Source organism: Rousettus aegyptiacus, unplaced genomic scaffold, assembly GCF_014176215.1.
Source record: "Rousettus aegyptiacus isolate mRouAeg1 unplaced genomic scaffold, mRouAeg1.p scaffold_m13_p_1, whole genome shotgun sequence".
Classification (NCBI taxonomy): domain Eukaryota; kingdom Metazoa; phylum Chordata; class Mammalia; order Chiroptera; family Pteropodidae; genus Rousettus; species Rousettus aegyptiacus.
The window spans coordinates 42,175,776-42,193,413 of record NW_023416284.1 but is presented as its reverse complement, the minus strand read 5'-3'; the positions used below and the strand labels follow the sequence as shown (position 1 = coordinate 42,193,413).

At 34.3% G+C, this 17,638-nt stretch overlaps 1 protein-coding gene across 9 annotated transcripts in view; it reads left to right on the top strand.

The window, feature by feature from the left end:
* The window catches only part of DOCK7 (dedicator of cytokinesis 7), a 154,703-nt gene that overhangs the window by 14,954 nt on the left and 122,111 nt on the right, over positions 1-17,638 (top strand). For all 9 annotated transcript variants that reach the window (XR_004955171.1, XM_036234638.1, XM_036234678.1 and 6 more), the window contains exons 2-4: positions 8,001-8,106; positions 13,683-13,858; positions 14,050-14,118. Coding sequence is in view for 8 of the 9 variants with exons in the window: in XM_036234638.1 (XP_036090531.1) it covers positions 8,001-8,106; positions 13,683-13,858; positions 14,050-14,118 (351 nt within the window). In the remaining variant the exon portion in view is untranslated. The remainder of the gene's footprint in view (positions 1-8,000; positions 8,107-13,682; positions 13,859-14,049; positions 14,119-17,638) is intronic.

Genomic DNA, 17,638 nt, shown 5'->3' with positions numbered 1-17,638 from the left:
TAAATTCCTTTAGCTTATTTTTTCTGGGAAGCCCTTTATCTGTCCATCAACACTAAATCATACCTTTGCTGGATAAATTATTCTTGGTTGTGTGTCCTGGGTCTTCATCCTGTTGAATATTTTTTGCCAAGCCCTTCTGTACTGCATAGTTTCTTTGGAGAAATCAGATACCAGTCGTATGGGTGTTCCCTTATATGTAATTATTTTTTTCTCTTGCTGCTTTTAATATTCTTTCTTTGTATTTAAACTTTGGCATTTTAATTATAATGCATCTTGCTGTGGGCCTCTTTGGATCCCTGATTTTTGGAATTCTCTGAGCTTCCTGGGGTATTATGTACATTTCCTTCACTAGGTTAAGTAAGTTTTCCACCATTATTTCTTCAAACGGCTGTTCGACATCTTGATTTTCTTCACTTACATGCATCAGAAGAATATTTGGACCCTTAATAGTGTCTCATATCCTCCTTAAATTATTTTTATAGTCATGGCATCTTTTTTTTTGCCATTCTGATTTAGTGTCCTGATTGGCTGTCCTGTCCTCTAGATAGGGCATGTGATCCTCTTCTTTATTTACTGTTTATTCCATTGAATATACTTCTCATCTCAGATAATGTGTTTTTTATTTCATACTGGTTCCTTTTTATAATTTCTACTTCCATTTTTATGTTTTTTTAATCTCTTTGTTGAAGTTCTCACTGAATTTATCTACACTTTCCAAAAGTTCATTGAGCGTCTTTATAACCAGTGTTTTGAACTCTGCGCCTGTTAGATTACTTGACTTCATTATATCTGGATCTCTGTTCTTTTCTGTCATATGGTTTCTGCTTCTTTGTCTTCCCATTTTGGCTGCCTTTCTGTTTCTCTTTCTTTGTACGAAGCAAAGCTCTTAAGTCTCCCGGTCTTATTAGTGTGGATTTGTGAAGTAAGTGTCCAGTTGCACAGTCCTGAGAGGGGTTCAGCTGCAGGCCAAATTTAGCCCAAGCCTCTGCCTCTCTGGGGCTACCTGTTAAGATTCAGCAAGCAATCCACAGATGCTGTGCTTATAGTTGCCTCAAAAGGCCACACAAGAAACCGAGGTCAGCTGCCTCCAACAGTGTGAGTCTCAGGAAGGGAGCACCTGACTCTCTGAGGATGCACCTGGATGTGGCTTGGGTGGGGCCATGAGTTGGGAGAGGTGGAGTTTCAGGGAATCTTCGGGGCAGAGTGACCTCTGTTACCCAGTTTGATGACATCACAGCTATGGCGGTCCTGTGTCTGGTGCACTGGTATGGAGGAGGGCTCAACAGGGAACAATGGACACTGCGGGCACTTCTGTATGAAACAAGTCTCACCTCTGCCCTCACTCTGACAATGTCTCCCTGTAAGTCCCTGGGCACAGCTGAATCGTCACTGTTGCTCAGAGTGAGCAGGTCCGTCACTGCACAAATCAGCTTGTGGACACGGCCCCTTTAAGAAGCATCTGTATGATCAAAACACTTAACAAAATCAGTATGGAAGGAAAGTACCTTAACATAATACAGGCCATATATGACAAGCCCTAAGCCAGCATTATACTTAATGGTGAAAAACTAAAAACCTTCCCTCTAAGATCAGGAACAAGGCAAGAATGTCTACTATTGCCACTGTTATTCAATATAACGTCAGAGGTCCTAGTGAGTGTAATCAGGCAAGAGAAAAATATAAAAGACATCCAAATAGGAAGCGAAGAAGTTAAACTGTCACTATTTGCTGATGACATGATTCTCTATATAGAAAACCCTAAAGACTCCACAAGAACACTATTAGAAACAATAAGCAAAGACAGTAAAGTGTCTGGATACAAAATCAACATTCAAAAATCCATAGTGTTCCTATACTCTAATAACAAAGTGTCAGAAGAAGAAGTGGAAAAAAATAATTCCTTTTTCAATTGCAACAACAAAAAATAAAATGCCTAGGAATAAATCTAACAAAACATGTGAAGGGCCTATATGATGAAAACTATAAGACCTTATTAAAAGAAATCGAAGAAGATACTAAGAAATGGAAGGATATTCTGTGTTCTTGGATTGAAAAAATCAACATAGTGAAAATGACCTTATTACCTAAAGCATTATACAGATTTAATGCAATCCCCATCAAAAGCTCATCAGCATTTTTTAAAGAAATGGAACAAAAAATCATCAGATTTGTATGGAATCACAAAAGACCCTGAATTGTCAAAGCCATCCTGAGAAGAAAGAATGAGGCTGGAGGCATCACTCTGTTCGACTTCAAATTACACTACAAAGTGACAGTAATCAAAACAGCATTGTATCGGCAGAAAAATAGACACATGGACCAGTGGAACAGAATCGAGAGTCCAGAAATAAACCCATATTTATATGGGCAAAAATAATGTTTGACAAAAATGTGAAAAATATACAGTGGAGAAAGGGAAGCCTCTTCAATAGTAGTTCTGGCAAAATTGGAAAGCCATCTGCAAAAGAATGAAGCTAGACTGTTGTCTATCACCACACACCAAAATTAACTCAAAATGGATTAAATACCTGAATATCCTTAATCCATTTTATTGTTTCAATAAAATGCATATAAGAAAACATAGGAACTAAACTCAAGGACCTTGGGCTTAAAGAGGATTTTATGAATTTGGCCTTAAAGGCAAGGGAAGTAAAAGCAAAAATAAATGAATGGGACTACATCAAACTAAAAAGCTTCTTTCTGCTAAGCAAAAGAAACCATCAACAAGGTAAAGAGACAACCATCTACATGGGAAAATATATTTGCAAGCGACATCTCCGATAAGGGCCTAATATTCAAAATATACAAAGAACTCATATGACCTGTCATATGATCCAGCAATCCTTCTACTGGGTATTTACCCCAAGACTTGAAAACTCATATCCGAAAAGATATTTGCACACTGATGTTCATAGCAGCATTATGCACAGTGGCCAGGACATGGAAACAACCAAAGTGTCCTATGATAGATGATTGGCTAAAGAAGCTGTGGTACATATATACGATGGAATATTAGCCATAAGAAGAGATGAAATACTGCCATTTGCAACAACATGGATGGACCTGGAAATAATCATATTAAGCAAAATAATCCAGACAGAAAAAGTTGAAATGATATCACATATGTGGGCTATGAACCTAAAGGCAGGACAAACATAGACTCACGGACATGGACAATGGACTAGTGGTTACCAGAATAGATGGGGGAGGGAGGAAGGGGAAAAAAATGTTAAAAAAAAAATTGTGTGTACTATGAAAAAAATAATAAACGAGCATTAAAAAAAAAAAAAAAAAAGAGGCGTCTGCCACTGCTGCATCCTCCATCTCACTGAGCTACTCAGGACCCGGCAGCCCTGTGTCCTCATCCCGCCCTACCTCCTGCCATTGCAAGGTGCTTTCTTGGATTTCTCCGTAGTTGTATGGCTTGTTCATCTAGATCCAAGGCGATTTTTCCTTGCTACTGCACCTTGTTTCCGTCACAACTTTGATTGGTCACCAGAGGGACGAACAGAGCCTCTATCATCTATGCCATTTTTTTCTCTCTGTGATATGCCTCTTGCAGAATATTTACCTTATCTGTACTTTGTATTTAATTTGCTAGTTTTCCCTGTTAAGGTAGAATAATAATAATTGAATCGTTCAGGCTAAATTACAGACATCATTTGCATCTCTAAAAGGACGTTTCTCTGCATTACTATATTACTTTTTTCATATATTAAAAAACAAGAACAGTAATTCTTAATTATGTAATGCTTTGCCTTTGTTCAAATTTCTCATCCCCAAAAATGTTTTTTATAGCTGGTTTGTTCGAACCAAACTCCAAGAACTGCTCATTGCATTTAGTTGTAAGACTTTCTTTCCCTTTTAAATAGCCTTTGTTCTTTAGTCTTAAGTCTTTTTTTAAACTAAAGCTTAGCTCACATGCTCATGCTCAAACTCTCTCTTTCTCCTTCCCTTCTCTCCCTCTCCCTCTCCCCTTTATCCTCTCCCTCCCTCTCCCCCACCCTTTCTTCCTCTTTCATTGACTTGTTGCAGAGACTTGCCCTATAGAACGACCTGCTTTCTGGTTTTAGTTTGATTGTTTCCTTTGGTCTTAACTTGTTGCACTGTTCTGTGTGTTTTCTGTAAACTGGATGTTAGATATGCAGGTTTGATTCAATTCAGGTTAAACATTTTAGCACAAATATTTAATAGTTGATAGTAGTGTTGCATTACTTTATTCTTTTATTTTGTTTCTCTTTATCTTTAATACCAATGGTAGAACTCTGATTCAAACCGTCAATCACCAGTCTTCCCCTTGGGTAGTCACAGCACTGGAGTATCAGCTGCTTTTGTCCTTTTTCTTTATGGGATTTTTAGCTAGCCCTTTTTTGCCTTGTCTTTGATATACTTACCCTTATCTGGTATATTCCATGCTATATTCCCTTATCCTTCACTCCTTCCCTGACTTCTATCTTAGACATAAATACTGCCAGTTTCAAGAGATCTCATTCTCTTTATTTGACACGACATATATATTGCAGCTGTGTGTGTGTGTGTGTGTGTGTGTGTGTGTGTGTGTGTGTGTGTGACCTCGTCGAAGTAGCTCAGCAAAACACTTTCTATTTTAGTCTCAATTCTCCTCACTCACTTTTACTCAGGTTTTGCTTCTGGCCCCATGAAGAATGACTAGAGATAAGAGAGGCCCAGATTGGCCTGTCATCCTTGAGTCATACTGAAAATCATGGTTTGATGGGGCATCTGAAAGTGGGAAGAGGCTAGAGGAAAGGTTAAATGCAACATAATTTTCCCTCAGGATGTGGGTCTTTTATTGGTTATTTCCAACATCCTATGGTGAATGACCTTAGCAAGAGTGCTTTATTTTGTGAAAACTCTAATGCATGTTGACACAGTGAGGGAGCTGGTGGAAACGGAAAGAGTCGATAAGGAGAGAAGTAGGTCAAATATTGGATCATGTTCTTTTGGGAGGAGTAAAAGATATTCTCTTATTATAATTTAGGACTTAAGTAATTATGAGATTTTTGACCTACTCTTCTTTGATATAAATAACTTATTAGAAGTAAAAAAGACTTCCTTATATTGCTTTACTATATGAGCTATCACTAGGTGTAGGAAATTGTTTTTGGAAAAAGTAATCTATGATAAAGGATTTTAACTGTTATCAGAAACTATATTCATCACATTTCTTATCTTGTATACTTGGGACTGTAGTGTGGTTAAGAGATACTGTTTTTTTTTTATTTGGGAAAATTTCCTTACTACCATTTAATAAAATCTTTTCATGTAGAGGACCTCAGTGTAAACACATCCTTTGTCTGGATTGCATATTTTTTTTTGATGATATAGCTCAGTTTGGAAATGGTTCTTAATTTTGATTATTGCCAATTTTCTTTTTCGGGGGAAATTATGTCATGTAGAAATAAGACAAATATTTGTAACATGAGAAATATCTTTTGTATGTCTTTTATTAAACTAGAGATTATCTCTTTTTGAGGTAATCATATTTCATTTAAAATTTCACTTTTTAACATCTTAAATTAGGGTATATCTTCCAATTAATTGATGATGTGATGTGAATTAGCAAGGTTTTTCTTTCTTAGCTGTACATGATGGAATAGCACCTCTTAATAATTAGTGACATCATGAATTTGATGAAATACAGCAGTTTACAATTCAGATTATTCATGGTTTAGCCTCAAACAGTGAAGTAGTGCTCAGGATGGTAGATCAAGTTGAGTACCACTGGGGAAGATAGACATAGAATATTTGTTCTTTGCCTCTCTTTTTAAAGACTTACATATTCTCATCTCAGTCTTGGCAAAAGGATCAGGAGATTTTAAGGCCTTTAAATGAAACATAATAATGAATGCTCATAATATGTAGGTTTCATTAAAAGGCCTGACTGGAGTCCTAAACTGAAATGAAAATTGCTATCTTTTCACATCTAGAAGCTTTACAGAATTTGCTCTTTGCCCTCTCTGCAATCTATTTTGCCTTTTCTAGAATATCACAAAGTTGAAGTCATACAGTATGTAGCCTTTTAAGATTGGCTTCTTGCACTTAGCAGTATTCTTTTAAGGTTCTTCTATGTCTTTTTATGGCTTGATAGCACATTACTTTTTATTGCTGAATAATATTCCATTGTATGGATGTACCACGGTTTGTTTATCCATCTACCTATTGAAGGACATTTTGGTTGCTTCCAAATTTTGGCAATACGAATAATGAATTAGTCTTTTAGAAAACACAAATATGATCTAAAGTACTTTAAGTTACCCATAAAAAAGAGTCGAGCTAATTCAGTATATTGAGCCTAAAAGAATGATAACTCCTTTACCTTTGTGTCAACAATTTCTGATTGAGTAGTCTGCTCAGAATGATGCCCAGTAGATGTGTGTGGAATGATTGAATGTGAAAAAAAGCAAAGAGGAACAGAAGAGAAGAAGGCAGGGAACATTATATAAAAAATCTGGATAATTTTTAGAAAATGAGATTGCTTAGAAATTCAGCTAGAAATTCTAATGGGGACCAAGATGTTCAGTGCTCTAATTCACACATCAGCTTGACGACACTTCAGAACAAAAGTATCATTAAATTGGCCCAGAAACCAGGTCATGAGGCCTGTTTCACTTTATGTGCAATGGAATGATAGGAAGAAAGTAGGGTTTATGTTTTGGAAAAGAGTGAAAGAACAGAAGGTAAGTATTATAAAATAGGAATGTAGCCAGTTGATTAGCATAGGGTTGAGGTTAGATAGCGATAGTGGTCTTTATTTTATATTCTCGAGTTTTATTTTCTTCTTAATAAAAATATTACTAACATGAAGAAGTTGTTTACTTACCGGATTTAGGATTCACTGAATATTTTAGTTTATACTTTTGTGGAATTTAAGGAATATAGAGATTAATGAGCTATAAAGTCATTTGAATATCTAAAATATTTTTATTTTAGAACTGCTAGTTAAGTAAGTTTATAATACTCATAGGCCCCCAAGGGTCAACAACCAGCTTGAAATTATGGAACTTCTGAACATTCCTGATTTAAATAAAGACTTAACTGCCAGATTGTGTTATAGTAATGCCCTGGTGGTTTATTTCATTTGCCAATAAGTTTGGTAATATTATATATTTCATAGGTCTAAACATTCACTTACATTTTGGGTGCTGTTTGCTACATATTTTTGGTAAAACAAAACAAATGAAACCATTGCCTCTGTTTATATAGAATATATATGAAAAGATGTGGAAAAAATAACTAGGAAGGAGGAAAAGGCAAGTTAAGTTATGATAAATGCTCTAAGGGTTTTAAAGAAGGGTGATATTATTTTTAGTTGTGAAGAGCCAAGAAGTTTGTATGGAGGTCTTGGTATTTGAATTTTACCCTTAAAACTAATTAAGAGTTGAATTTGTGGTTATGGAAGAAAAAAAGCATTCTAAGAAGCAATTTATGTTCAATGACAAGAATTTGGGAAGGAATATTTAAGGCTAGAAAGGTGATTATGGTCAGATTATGGACAGACATTAATGCTAGAGTATAAGGACATTTTTTATTACGTGAAAACAGAGTAGTTTTGTGGAGCATGAATGAAGAGTTAGGTAAAAAGAGGAGTTTTTTTCCTTCCTAACTCTTATATGTTGATTTGTTTATAAAGTATTTTAAAATTAAATTTATATCTTTAAAAGATGTACACTTTAATATATACATCTTCTTATAACTTCCAGCTCTATCGTAAGCCAAAGTATATTCCCTGAAATGCCACACACACACACACACACACCCCTTATGTAAGTTGGCTGTCACTCTTGTATCCTACATCAGCCTTATAAAGATATTCTGTAATTATAAGCAGTATTTACTGATACCTTATAAATTTATAGCCTTATTTATATGCTGAAGTTTGATGTTCTTGAAATGATTCTTTCACATACTTAACCTTCCTCCCATTTTAAACCTAGGTTGTTTTCTTTTTAAAAATAATATATTTGCTTTCTTTGTTATAGAACTGTGGCTGCTGAAGTTAGGAAGCAGATCTCTGGACAATACAGTGGTTCTCCCCAGCTGCTCAAAAACCTCAACATTGTTGGCAATATATCTCATCATACCACAGTAAGTAGCATATTTAAAATATGGTATGCTACTGGTTTATTACTGACTAGGCCATGAAAAAAATGGTGGAAAGATAAGAGCCAGTAGATTGAGTTACCCTCCCCCACCTCCATAATCTTACTTGTTGTTACCTCACTCTTTCCTGAAATTTGAGTTGAAGGAGAGTGTTAGGAGTTGTTATGGAAATGTTGATTTCTTAGTCAATTCTGAAACTTTATATTCAGGATTTAATCAACTCTATAATTTTAACTTTTTGTGGCATTGACGTGTTGAGGAAATTGGGCTAGTTGTCAGAGAATTTCTTGCCTTTTGGATTTTATGTTTGCTTCCTTATAATCTTATTTTTCTGTCCTTTGTACTTCCTGTAACTGATTCTGCTTCAACTTTTTTGAAATTTCTTCCTTGTAGCCTTGTTTTTTATCTTCTGTATTTCCTGTAACTGATTAGATCCTGGTTCAACTTTTTTTAAAAAAGTTTTATTGAGAATTTAATTCACATACCGTACAAGTCACTCATTTAATTTACAATCATTGGATTTAATATATTCACAGATATGTGCAGTCATTGCCTCAGTCAATTTGGAGTATTTTCATCACCTCAAAAAGAAACTCTTTAATTAGCACCCTGTTATTCCCTCCCCCTAGGCCAAAACAACCACTATTTGAATAACAGAAGTTTTTATGGCACACTGAAAAGGACTGAGAAATCTTAACATTAAACATGTCAGCTAAAATTCCACCACAGTGGTTGCTGAAGTGAGATAAGTTCTTATACTGCCTATGACAGATTCTGTACTGCTTCACTATTGCTTTTCTTTGTCATCTTCTTATCCTAATTACTCTCCAATTACTCACTCTCTCATAAAATCATGTTGCAGTCTTCTTCCTTGGGTCAGTAAATATAGGATCTTTCTTTGGAGTCTTGCAAAGTGATTTATAGTTGTAAGCAGCTCATCACTCCATCGTAAGACTAACCTAGGCAGCTGTCTTCCATGGACATCAGAGAGAATGGACACAGTTTGTAGCAAAAATAAATTTGTTTCCTTGATCCAGGTCTAGCTAACAGTATACCTAGAAAGCCAGTGACCTGGGAAAATTTGGAAAACAGATAATTTATTCTCTATATGATTTAGTTTTTTTAAGAGAATGTCATAGTTTCCTCTCTTACCCTAACACTCTTGGTCATATTTGGAGGAAAGATTAATTTTGAATTAGACATATGTAAGGACTCCCAGCCTTCGTCATTATTTTCATTGAGTGTTCATTTGCGATACTTTGAATCCTGAAAGGTATACTGCCCCAAAGATAATACCTAAGTGGAGAAGCACTGACTTAAAACATTTTTTTAAAAAGTTCACTTAAAAAATGTTTTGTGTCTATCTGCCTGTCTGTCATCTTGTAGTAAAATATATTAACATAAAATTTACCATTTTATTCATTCCTGAATGTGTAAAATCCAGTGGCATTAAGTATATTCAGTGTTATGTAACCATCACCACTATCCATTTCTAGAACTTTTTTATTGTCTCAAACTGAATCTCGATACCCATTAAACAATACCTCCTTATGTCACCCTCTCCTCAATCCCTGATAACCTCTGTTCTCTTTTCTGTCTCTATGAATTTTTCTGTTCTATGTACCTCATATAAGTAGAATTGATTAATATTTGTCTTTTTATGTCCAGCTTATTTCACTCAGCATATCGTCTTCATAGTTTATCTATGTTGTAACGTGTTAGAATTTTATTCCTTTTTAAGCCTGAATAACATGTCATTGTGTATGTGTACTACATTTTGCTTATCTGTTCATCTGCTGATGGACATTGGATTGTTTCCGTCTTTTGGCTGTTGGTAATAATTCTGCTATGAACATGAGTGTACAAAATCTGAGTCTCTATTTCAGTTTTGGGGGGTTATACCTAGAAGCGGAATTGGTGAATTATATGGTAACTCTATTTTTTTTTTTTTTGGAACTACCAAACTGTTTTGCACAGTAGCTACGCCATTTTACATTCCCACCAGGAATGCACAAGGCTTCTGATTTCACCATATCCTCTCTTATACTTGTTTTCCATTTTTAAAAAATGATAGCCATTATAATGGGTATGGAGTAGTATCTCATGTTTTTGATTTGCAATCCTTCATCTCACAAGTTTTGTTATGTTGTATTTTCATTTAGTTTGATGTATTTTTTAAATTTCACTTTTCAGACTTTTGTGACTCATGGATTATTTGGAAGTGTATTGTTTCACATCCAAGTGTTTGGAGATTTTCCTGTTATCTTTCTGTTCCTACCTTCTAGTTTGATTACTTTATTGTTAGAGAACACACTGTATGATGTCAGTTCTTTAAATTTGTTGAGGTTTGTTTTATGGGTCAGGATATGGTCTAGCTTGGTACATGCTTTTTTTGGCCTTACTTTGAAGAGTGTTTATTCTATTGTCATTGAGTGGACTGTTCTATAAATGTCAGTTAGCTCCTGCTGGTTAATGGTGCTTTTGAGTTTTACGGTATTCTTGTTGATTCTATCTGATCATCTTTCAGTTGTTGAGATGTCTTGACATCTCCAACTGTAATTGTAGATATGTCTGTTTCTCCTTTTAGTTCTATTGATTTTTGCTTAATTTATAGCTCCATTGTTTAGTACATATATACATAAGATTGCTATTTTTTCCTGGTGAATCACACCTGTTATCAGGTAATGTCCTCTTTATATAGTACTTTTCTTTGCTCCAAATTAATATAATATAACCACTTCTGGTTTCTTTTGATTAATGTATGTATATCTTTTTTTATCCTTTTATTTTCAACCTCTTTATACTATCTTATTTGAAGTGAGTTTTTTGTATACCAAATGTGTAGGTCATGTTTTTAAATTTATTTTGCTAATCTTTTTTTTTTTTGGAGAAAACTATATTGTTTATAATATTATCGTTCTGCTAAGGCTTTAATCTGCCATTTTCATTTTTGTTTGTTGTATGTTTTTTTGTTTTTCTGTTTTCTTTTTCTTGCCTTCCTGTGAGTTACCTGACCAATTTTTAGAATTTCATTTTGATTTATTTATACTGTTATTGAGTGCATACTTTTATATAGCCTTTTTAGTGGTTGCTTAAGTCATTATATATATATATATATATAGCCATATCACATGACTGATATCAACATTTTACCATTTGAATGAAGTGTAGAAATCTTATGTATCTTTTTGTAGCTTTACCCTCAAGGTATTACATTATAGACATCCTCTGACACTGTCCCAGCAGTAAGTGGAAGGGGTGCCTTATTACTGCTGCATGGGAGTAGATGTCCACATTCTGTATGTGGGCTCCAGTGACACTGGGAGTGGGGGACTCATTACCTCCTAGTAGGTATGAGAATGTAAGGTCCCCACTCTAACTTTTCTGACACCACAATGGTGGGAGTGTTGGGATGACTTGCTATTTGGCTTGGTGAGCGTGAAGTCTAGTTCCCTCTTGGCCTTTGCTTGTGTAGATGTGACCAGGACTACAGTTTTTCATGTAGTACCTAGCTGGAATAGAGCAATTAGTCTAAAAGTTTCTGTTGCACTAGGCTGCCTGTTTCTTGGTCTTTTTAGCTGTGGAGAACAGGCTTTTTTGTTTGTTTCTTTCTTTTTTTCTTTTTTTCTGTGTTCTTTGGTGTTTTTGAGTGGTGGACTTCTCTAGTTCCAAGTCTGGAGTAAGTAAGGAGAAGAGAAATTTTAGGTAATTCACTTTTGTGCCATTCCTTGGGTCCCAAAGCCCCTGCTTATCTGCCCTTTTCTCTACCTCTTTAGGAATCTTCTTATGTTTATTTTATAATACCTCAGGTTTCTGGTTGTAATTAGTGGGAAGAATAGGGAAAAGTATGTCTACTCCATAATCCCATAATCCCTTAAGTAGAAGTGCCCCCTAGTGACTTTTGATGTTGAGCACTTTTTCACATGCTAACTGGCCATTCATTCCGCCCTCCCCCCCATATAGCTATCCAGTTGTTCCAGCAATAACAGTTGAGAAAGATTTCCTTTTCTCTATTGAATTGCCTCTTTTCCTCTATTAAGAACATTATGATAGTGTATTATGTACTTGATGGAATAGGTAAGATAGAATGCTTATAAGAGGAAAACCCATTAATTTTAAAGCTTAAAGATCTAGTTTTAAGTTTTGCTCTATTATTTTGTGGCTCTTTTATTTTCAGAAGTTGTTTAATTCTTTGAGCACAAGTAAATGCCTTTATTTGTAGAATTAAACTAGCAATCATCTCTAACAGAGGTTAGAGGAGATTTAAAGAGAGAACACAATGATAAATGGTAATAGCTGCTCTCTGTTGAGTGTTTATGATGTGCTGGTCATTCATCATTTTTACTTAATATCTTTAAAATGTTGCTCTACCTCTTACTAGTTGTTCAGTCCAAAGAAGCATAGACTGAAGCACCTTCTTTTTTAGTAACACATACCCACAAAGAGGCAGGTCTCAGTGTTTTTACCCAGTTGGACATCTTGAGAAATAGTATGTTTTTATTTTTATTGGTCCACATCTGCACATTTGTTATATAATCCTTCATAGTTTTGCCTGAATATTTTTTTTTCTTGAATTAGACATGTCTAATTCAAGATATCTTACTAAAAAGTATGTTTTTAGCTTGGCTAAGGAATGCCATGAATATTTTATTATTACTAATAGGTATTTTTAATAGGGTCTGTGTACTAGTTTGCATTGGCTGCTGTAAAAAATTAGCACAAACTGGGTGGCTTAAAACAAAAGAAATTTATTTTTTCACAGTGCTAAAGTCAACAAGTGTAAAATCAATCTCAATGGGATGAAATCAGGGCTTTGGCGAGGTCATACACTCTTTGGAGGCTCTAGTAGAGAATTAGTTCTTTGCCTCTTCCAGATTCTGGTGTCTGCTTGTAACTGCATCACTTCTGTCTTTACTGTATCTTCATATGGCTTTCTCCACTTTGTGGCCCAAATGTCTTTCTGTCTCCATATAAGGACATATATGATTGCATTTAGGATCCACACAGATAATTCTGTATTTTAAGATTCTGAATCATATCTTCAAGCATTCTTTTATTTTATATCTTAATTTTTTTTTTCTTGCCATGAAAGGCGCGTGGATTGGGATGTAGAAATCTTTTGGAGGGCCATTTTTCAGCCTCCCACACAGTCTGGTAACATATTTTTACTAGGGTAATCAATAATAACAACAAATAAAATAAAGGTATTGTTTAGAAACTTAACAGTGACAATTCCAAAGATATGAAAAAGGAAAAGAACTCCTTCACTGAATATTTTGTCATTGTAAAGTATTATAAAACTGTTAACTTTACTGTCTTTATACGAGAGTAAAGTCCAAGTAGGATTAAAGAGTGTGACCCAGAGCATAAAGGCCTGTTAGAATGTCAACACCTTTGGTTTCTTTAGTACACCTGGCTGAACATCTGTTGAAATTTTAGAAATAACTAGGTTAAGACATATATTTAAAACAATAATAAATTTTCTTTGCATAAAGATTAAGAATTTTTACATCCACCTCTCCCTTTCTGTTCATTTCTAACACTTACTTTACTTTATAAAGGTGCCCCTTACAGAAGCAGTGGATCCAGTGGATTTGGAAGATTACCTCATTAGTCACCCTTTAGCTGTGGATTCTGGGCCTTTAAGGGATTTGATTGAATTCCCTCCAGATGATATTGAAGTTGTTTATAGTCCTAGGGACTGCAGAACACTTGTTTCGGCTGTACCTGAAGAAAGGTAAGGAGACATTTACCTGTTTTTGGCTTCAGTGTAACTATAGGAAGGCTACTTTCCATTATTTTATTTAGGTTTTATTTCCTGTGATGATGTTTCCTGTTGTATGGACAAGAACTGTAGCAACCAAATTCACAAACATCAGCTAATGCTTTTCTGTCCAAATTAAAACTATATTTTCTCTTTTAAAATAGTGAAATGGATCCACATGTTAGAGATTGTATAAGGAGTTATACAGAAGACTGGGCAATTGTGATCAGAAAGTAAGTTTTATTTTAATAATAACATTTAGAAATGCTGAGTAGTATCTATAAATAGGTTAATGTAGATTAATAATTATGAGACCTGAAAATTTAAACATGTAGCTGAAGAAACAGAATAACCTTTGCCTATAAATGTCTTCTCCTTAGGAGTTCTACAATTACTTTTACTTATTTTTCTTATAAAAATAATAGGCTGTGGGGATAGTAGTTCTATAATACCATATATTATTAATAACTAATGATATATAATGATAAAGACTTGTAGTCTAATTTAAGAAATCATGGATATTGATGAGTAATTTTTATTATTCAAAAAGAATCCATTTTTTGAAACTTGAATAGTTAAATTTAATAGCCAGTTTTCCATATCCAGTTGTTTGAAAGGTCTCTGCTGTTTTTTAACTATTTACAGGTTCTTGACCTGTACATCCAATCAGGTAAATATTTGTAAAAAATAATGTTTTCTTCTACCACAATTTTTTTTTAATGGACAGTTTTGGGATGTAACATGAGATTCAGATATAAAAGAAAACTTTTTCTTTCTAATTTATGTAATAAAGAAAGGGTCTTCATAATGAAACTTTTCCTTATTCTATTTTTCTAAAGGAAATATTAATGACGGAAGTTGTGGAGGATTCTGTTATGACATAGTTTTGAGAAATCTGTGCTAAATTGTACTAGTCACAGTGGCATATCATTGCTTATTGTTTTGTGCTTATGACTGCTGTCTTATTTCACTGGGTTTAATATTCTGCTAAGCATCACTCTTGGGAATACTGCTGACATGCTTTTTAGTTTTAGTGTGACCTAATAAAAGCACAGTCTGCTACTCTTTATAAAGAAGAGCTGTTTTTATGAGCTTACAATTTCGATAAGTATTTCAAATAGCCAGATTTTAGACATTCCCGAAGAAAACTTTTCCTCTGTCAGATAACTCACATGTCTTTACCTCTATGCATGTATGTTGGAAACTTATAATCATAAATCTAATAAGAGATTAGTTGTAAAATACAGTAACTTCATAATCGCAAAATCTGCTACTTAATTCCAATCATGGGGTTATTGACCTTGATTTATGCAAGAGGGCAAGGTAGTTAACATTTATGGGTATTTACTATGTGCTAACCACCTTAATGGACATTTTACACTCTTCTCCTTTAAGGTTTCAACAAATAAGGTAGCTCAGGCTCAGAGCAGTTAAGTAAATTCTTCGAGGTCCCACAACTAAAAAGTGGGATAGCTAGATTAGAACCTAGGGACATCAGATTTCTGTTATACTAGGTATTATATTTTATCTGTGGTGGTAAATGAAAAACAAAAATGTTATTTTTGGAAGACTAGAAGTTTTAAAGTATCCCTGAAAGATAGAAGAGAAGTGTGATTGGAACATACGAGAAAACCACAATACAGAATAATCTAAGGAGAAGATATAGGGTATAGCTTCAATAGTGCTTTAAGCTCAGAAGCAGTGAATACAGGCAGTGGAAAGGATACCTGGGGTAACTATTTGATATTTGGTTACTCTGAAACCCCCTTTACCATGTGTGCATAGTATGTGTGCATAATGGTGGCAACAGAGGTATTTGCCTTTTTTGTTAAAGAACAGTAATTATGGGGCCCTGAGCTAATAGCATTGTATACTAGTGCCCAGGAAGGGCATCTCATGGAAGAAGAAGGAACCCTTATACCCAGAAAAAACGATACTGCAGACTGCCTGGCTGCATGGTTTGCTTCTTCTCCACAACTATTGAATATTGGCTGGGTTGAGCAGATACAGTATATTTCCAGACAAATATGGGGATACAAATTTAAAAATGAGCACAGAACTCAGAATTGCCAACTATTTGTTGAAAACCATTGCACTTGAAAAAGCATTTCAAACTACAAATAAAAGAATTAGCAATTAGAAAATAGTTAATAGAACACAGGTCAAGACCCATAAGGATATAAGTAATACCCGTAAAGAGATTTGAAAGGGTATAGTGATAATATAAATATCAACTAAGTTATCTTTGGAAATAAAAATTTCTTCAGGGGAAAAATATTAAAAATGTAGCCGATGGGCATGATTGAAGAGTAGAATAGTAAGCTGTAAGATGAAGCTACAGATTCTTCCATAATTTAGCACCAAAGGAGAAAAGGACAGAAAGTACTTCATTTAGTCATTCAACAAATATTTATTGAGTATCTATTATGTGCTAGGCACTGTATTAAACAATGATAATATAGTAATCAACAAAACTCACTCCTTGCCATCATGGAGCTTATATTATAGTTGGAGATGAAGGTAACAGCCGATAAACCAACACAGATAAATATATACTAAGTATGGTGGAGTAAGTCTTGTGGAGAAAAAAAGTAGGGCGAAGGGTATAGGGAGAACCAAGAAGAGGGGTTAAATTTTCTATTTTATATAAGCAATCAGTAGAGGCCTTACTGATAATATTAACTTGAGCAAAGACCTGATAGAAGTAAGGGACTAAGCCCTTTAATATCTAGGGGAAGAGTGTATCAGATAGAGAGAAGAACTGTATATGCAAAGACTCTATATTGGAAGCATGCTAGGAACGTTCAAGAACTAGCAAAGAACGTCAGTGTGGCTGGAACAGAATGAGTGAGTGTGAGAATGCCAAGCTCAAAGGTCATAGAAATGGTAGTGGATGTGGGGCTGGATGGATAATTATGTAGAGCCTTATCATAGCACCAGACCAGAGGACAGAATGATAATATAGAAAAGAGTATTGATCATGAATCATGTGATTCTTCTCAGCTTTTTAAAAATTTTGTGATTTTATGTGAATATCACATAGCTTTTATTTTAAGATCTTTCACAATAAGGCATAATATATGAATGATTTATATGAAATGTGATTTTTTACTATTTCATAAGTTGACAGATAGCAGGGACCATATCATCCTTTTGTAATCATAATTGTTTTTGCTCCAAAAAAATCCCCCCCCCCTTTCACTATATGAGATGTGGAACAGTAATTGCTCTTTGATATTAGTATCTATTGTTCTTGGATATTGGATTGTTAGGTAAGGTTACATTAATTTAAGAGTTCTCCTTAACTAAATATATAAATTGTATAACAATGTATGTTAAGTAATAACGTATATAGTGATATAAATCCTGCCATTTATCATTTTAAAAGTCTGCAGGTTTAGATTGTTTAAGATTTTTATACATAATGGGATAAAGCAAAAATATTTTGCCTTTTTGAAATTTTAAGATTTTTATATATGCTATATTTATCTTTTTTGCCTTTTTAATATTTGTATTATTATGGATGCATTATATGTTTTCTACTCTCATTTTGTTCTATAACCTGGCTTCCCATTCTTTCTTTTTAAAGACCAATTGTCTGAATTGAAACTACAATCTTAAATTATATACACATGGTTATGAAAAGAAGACTACGTTTTACTTTTGGAAATTCATAACCTGCTCTCTAGTTGAATTAAAGGAACTTTGAATGGAAGTTTTCGTAAACCTCTGGTTAAATGTTTAACACACTAA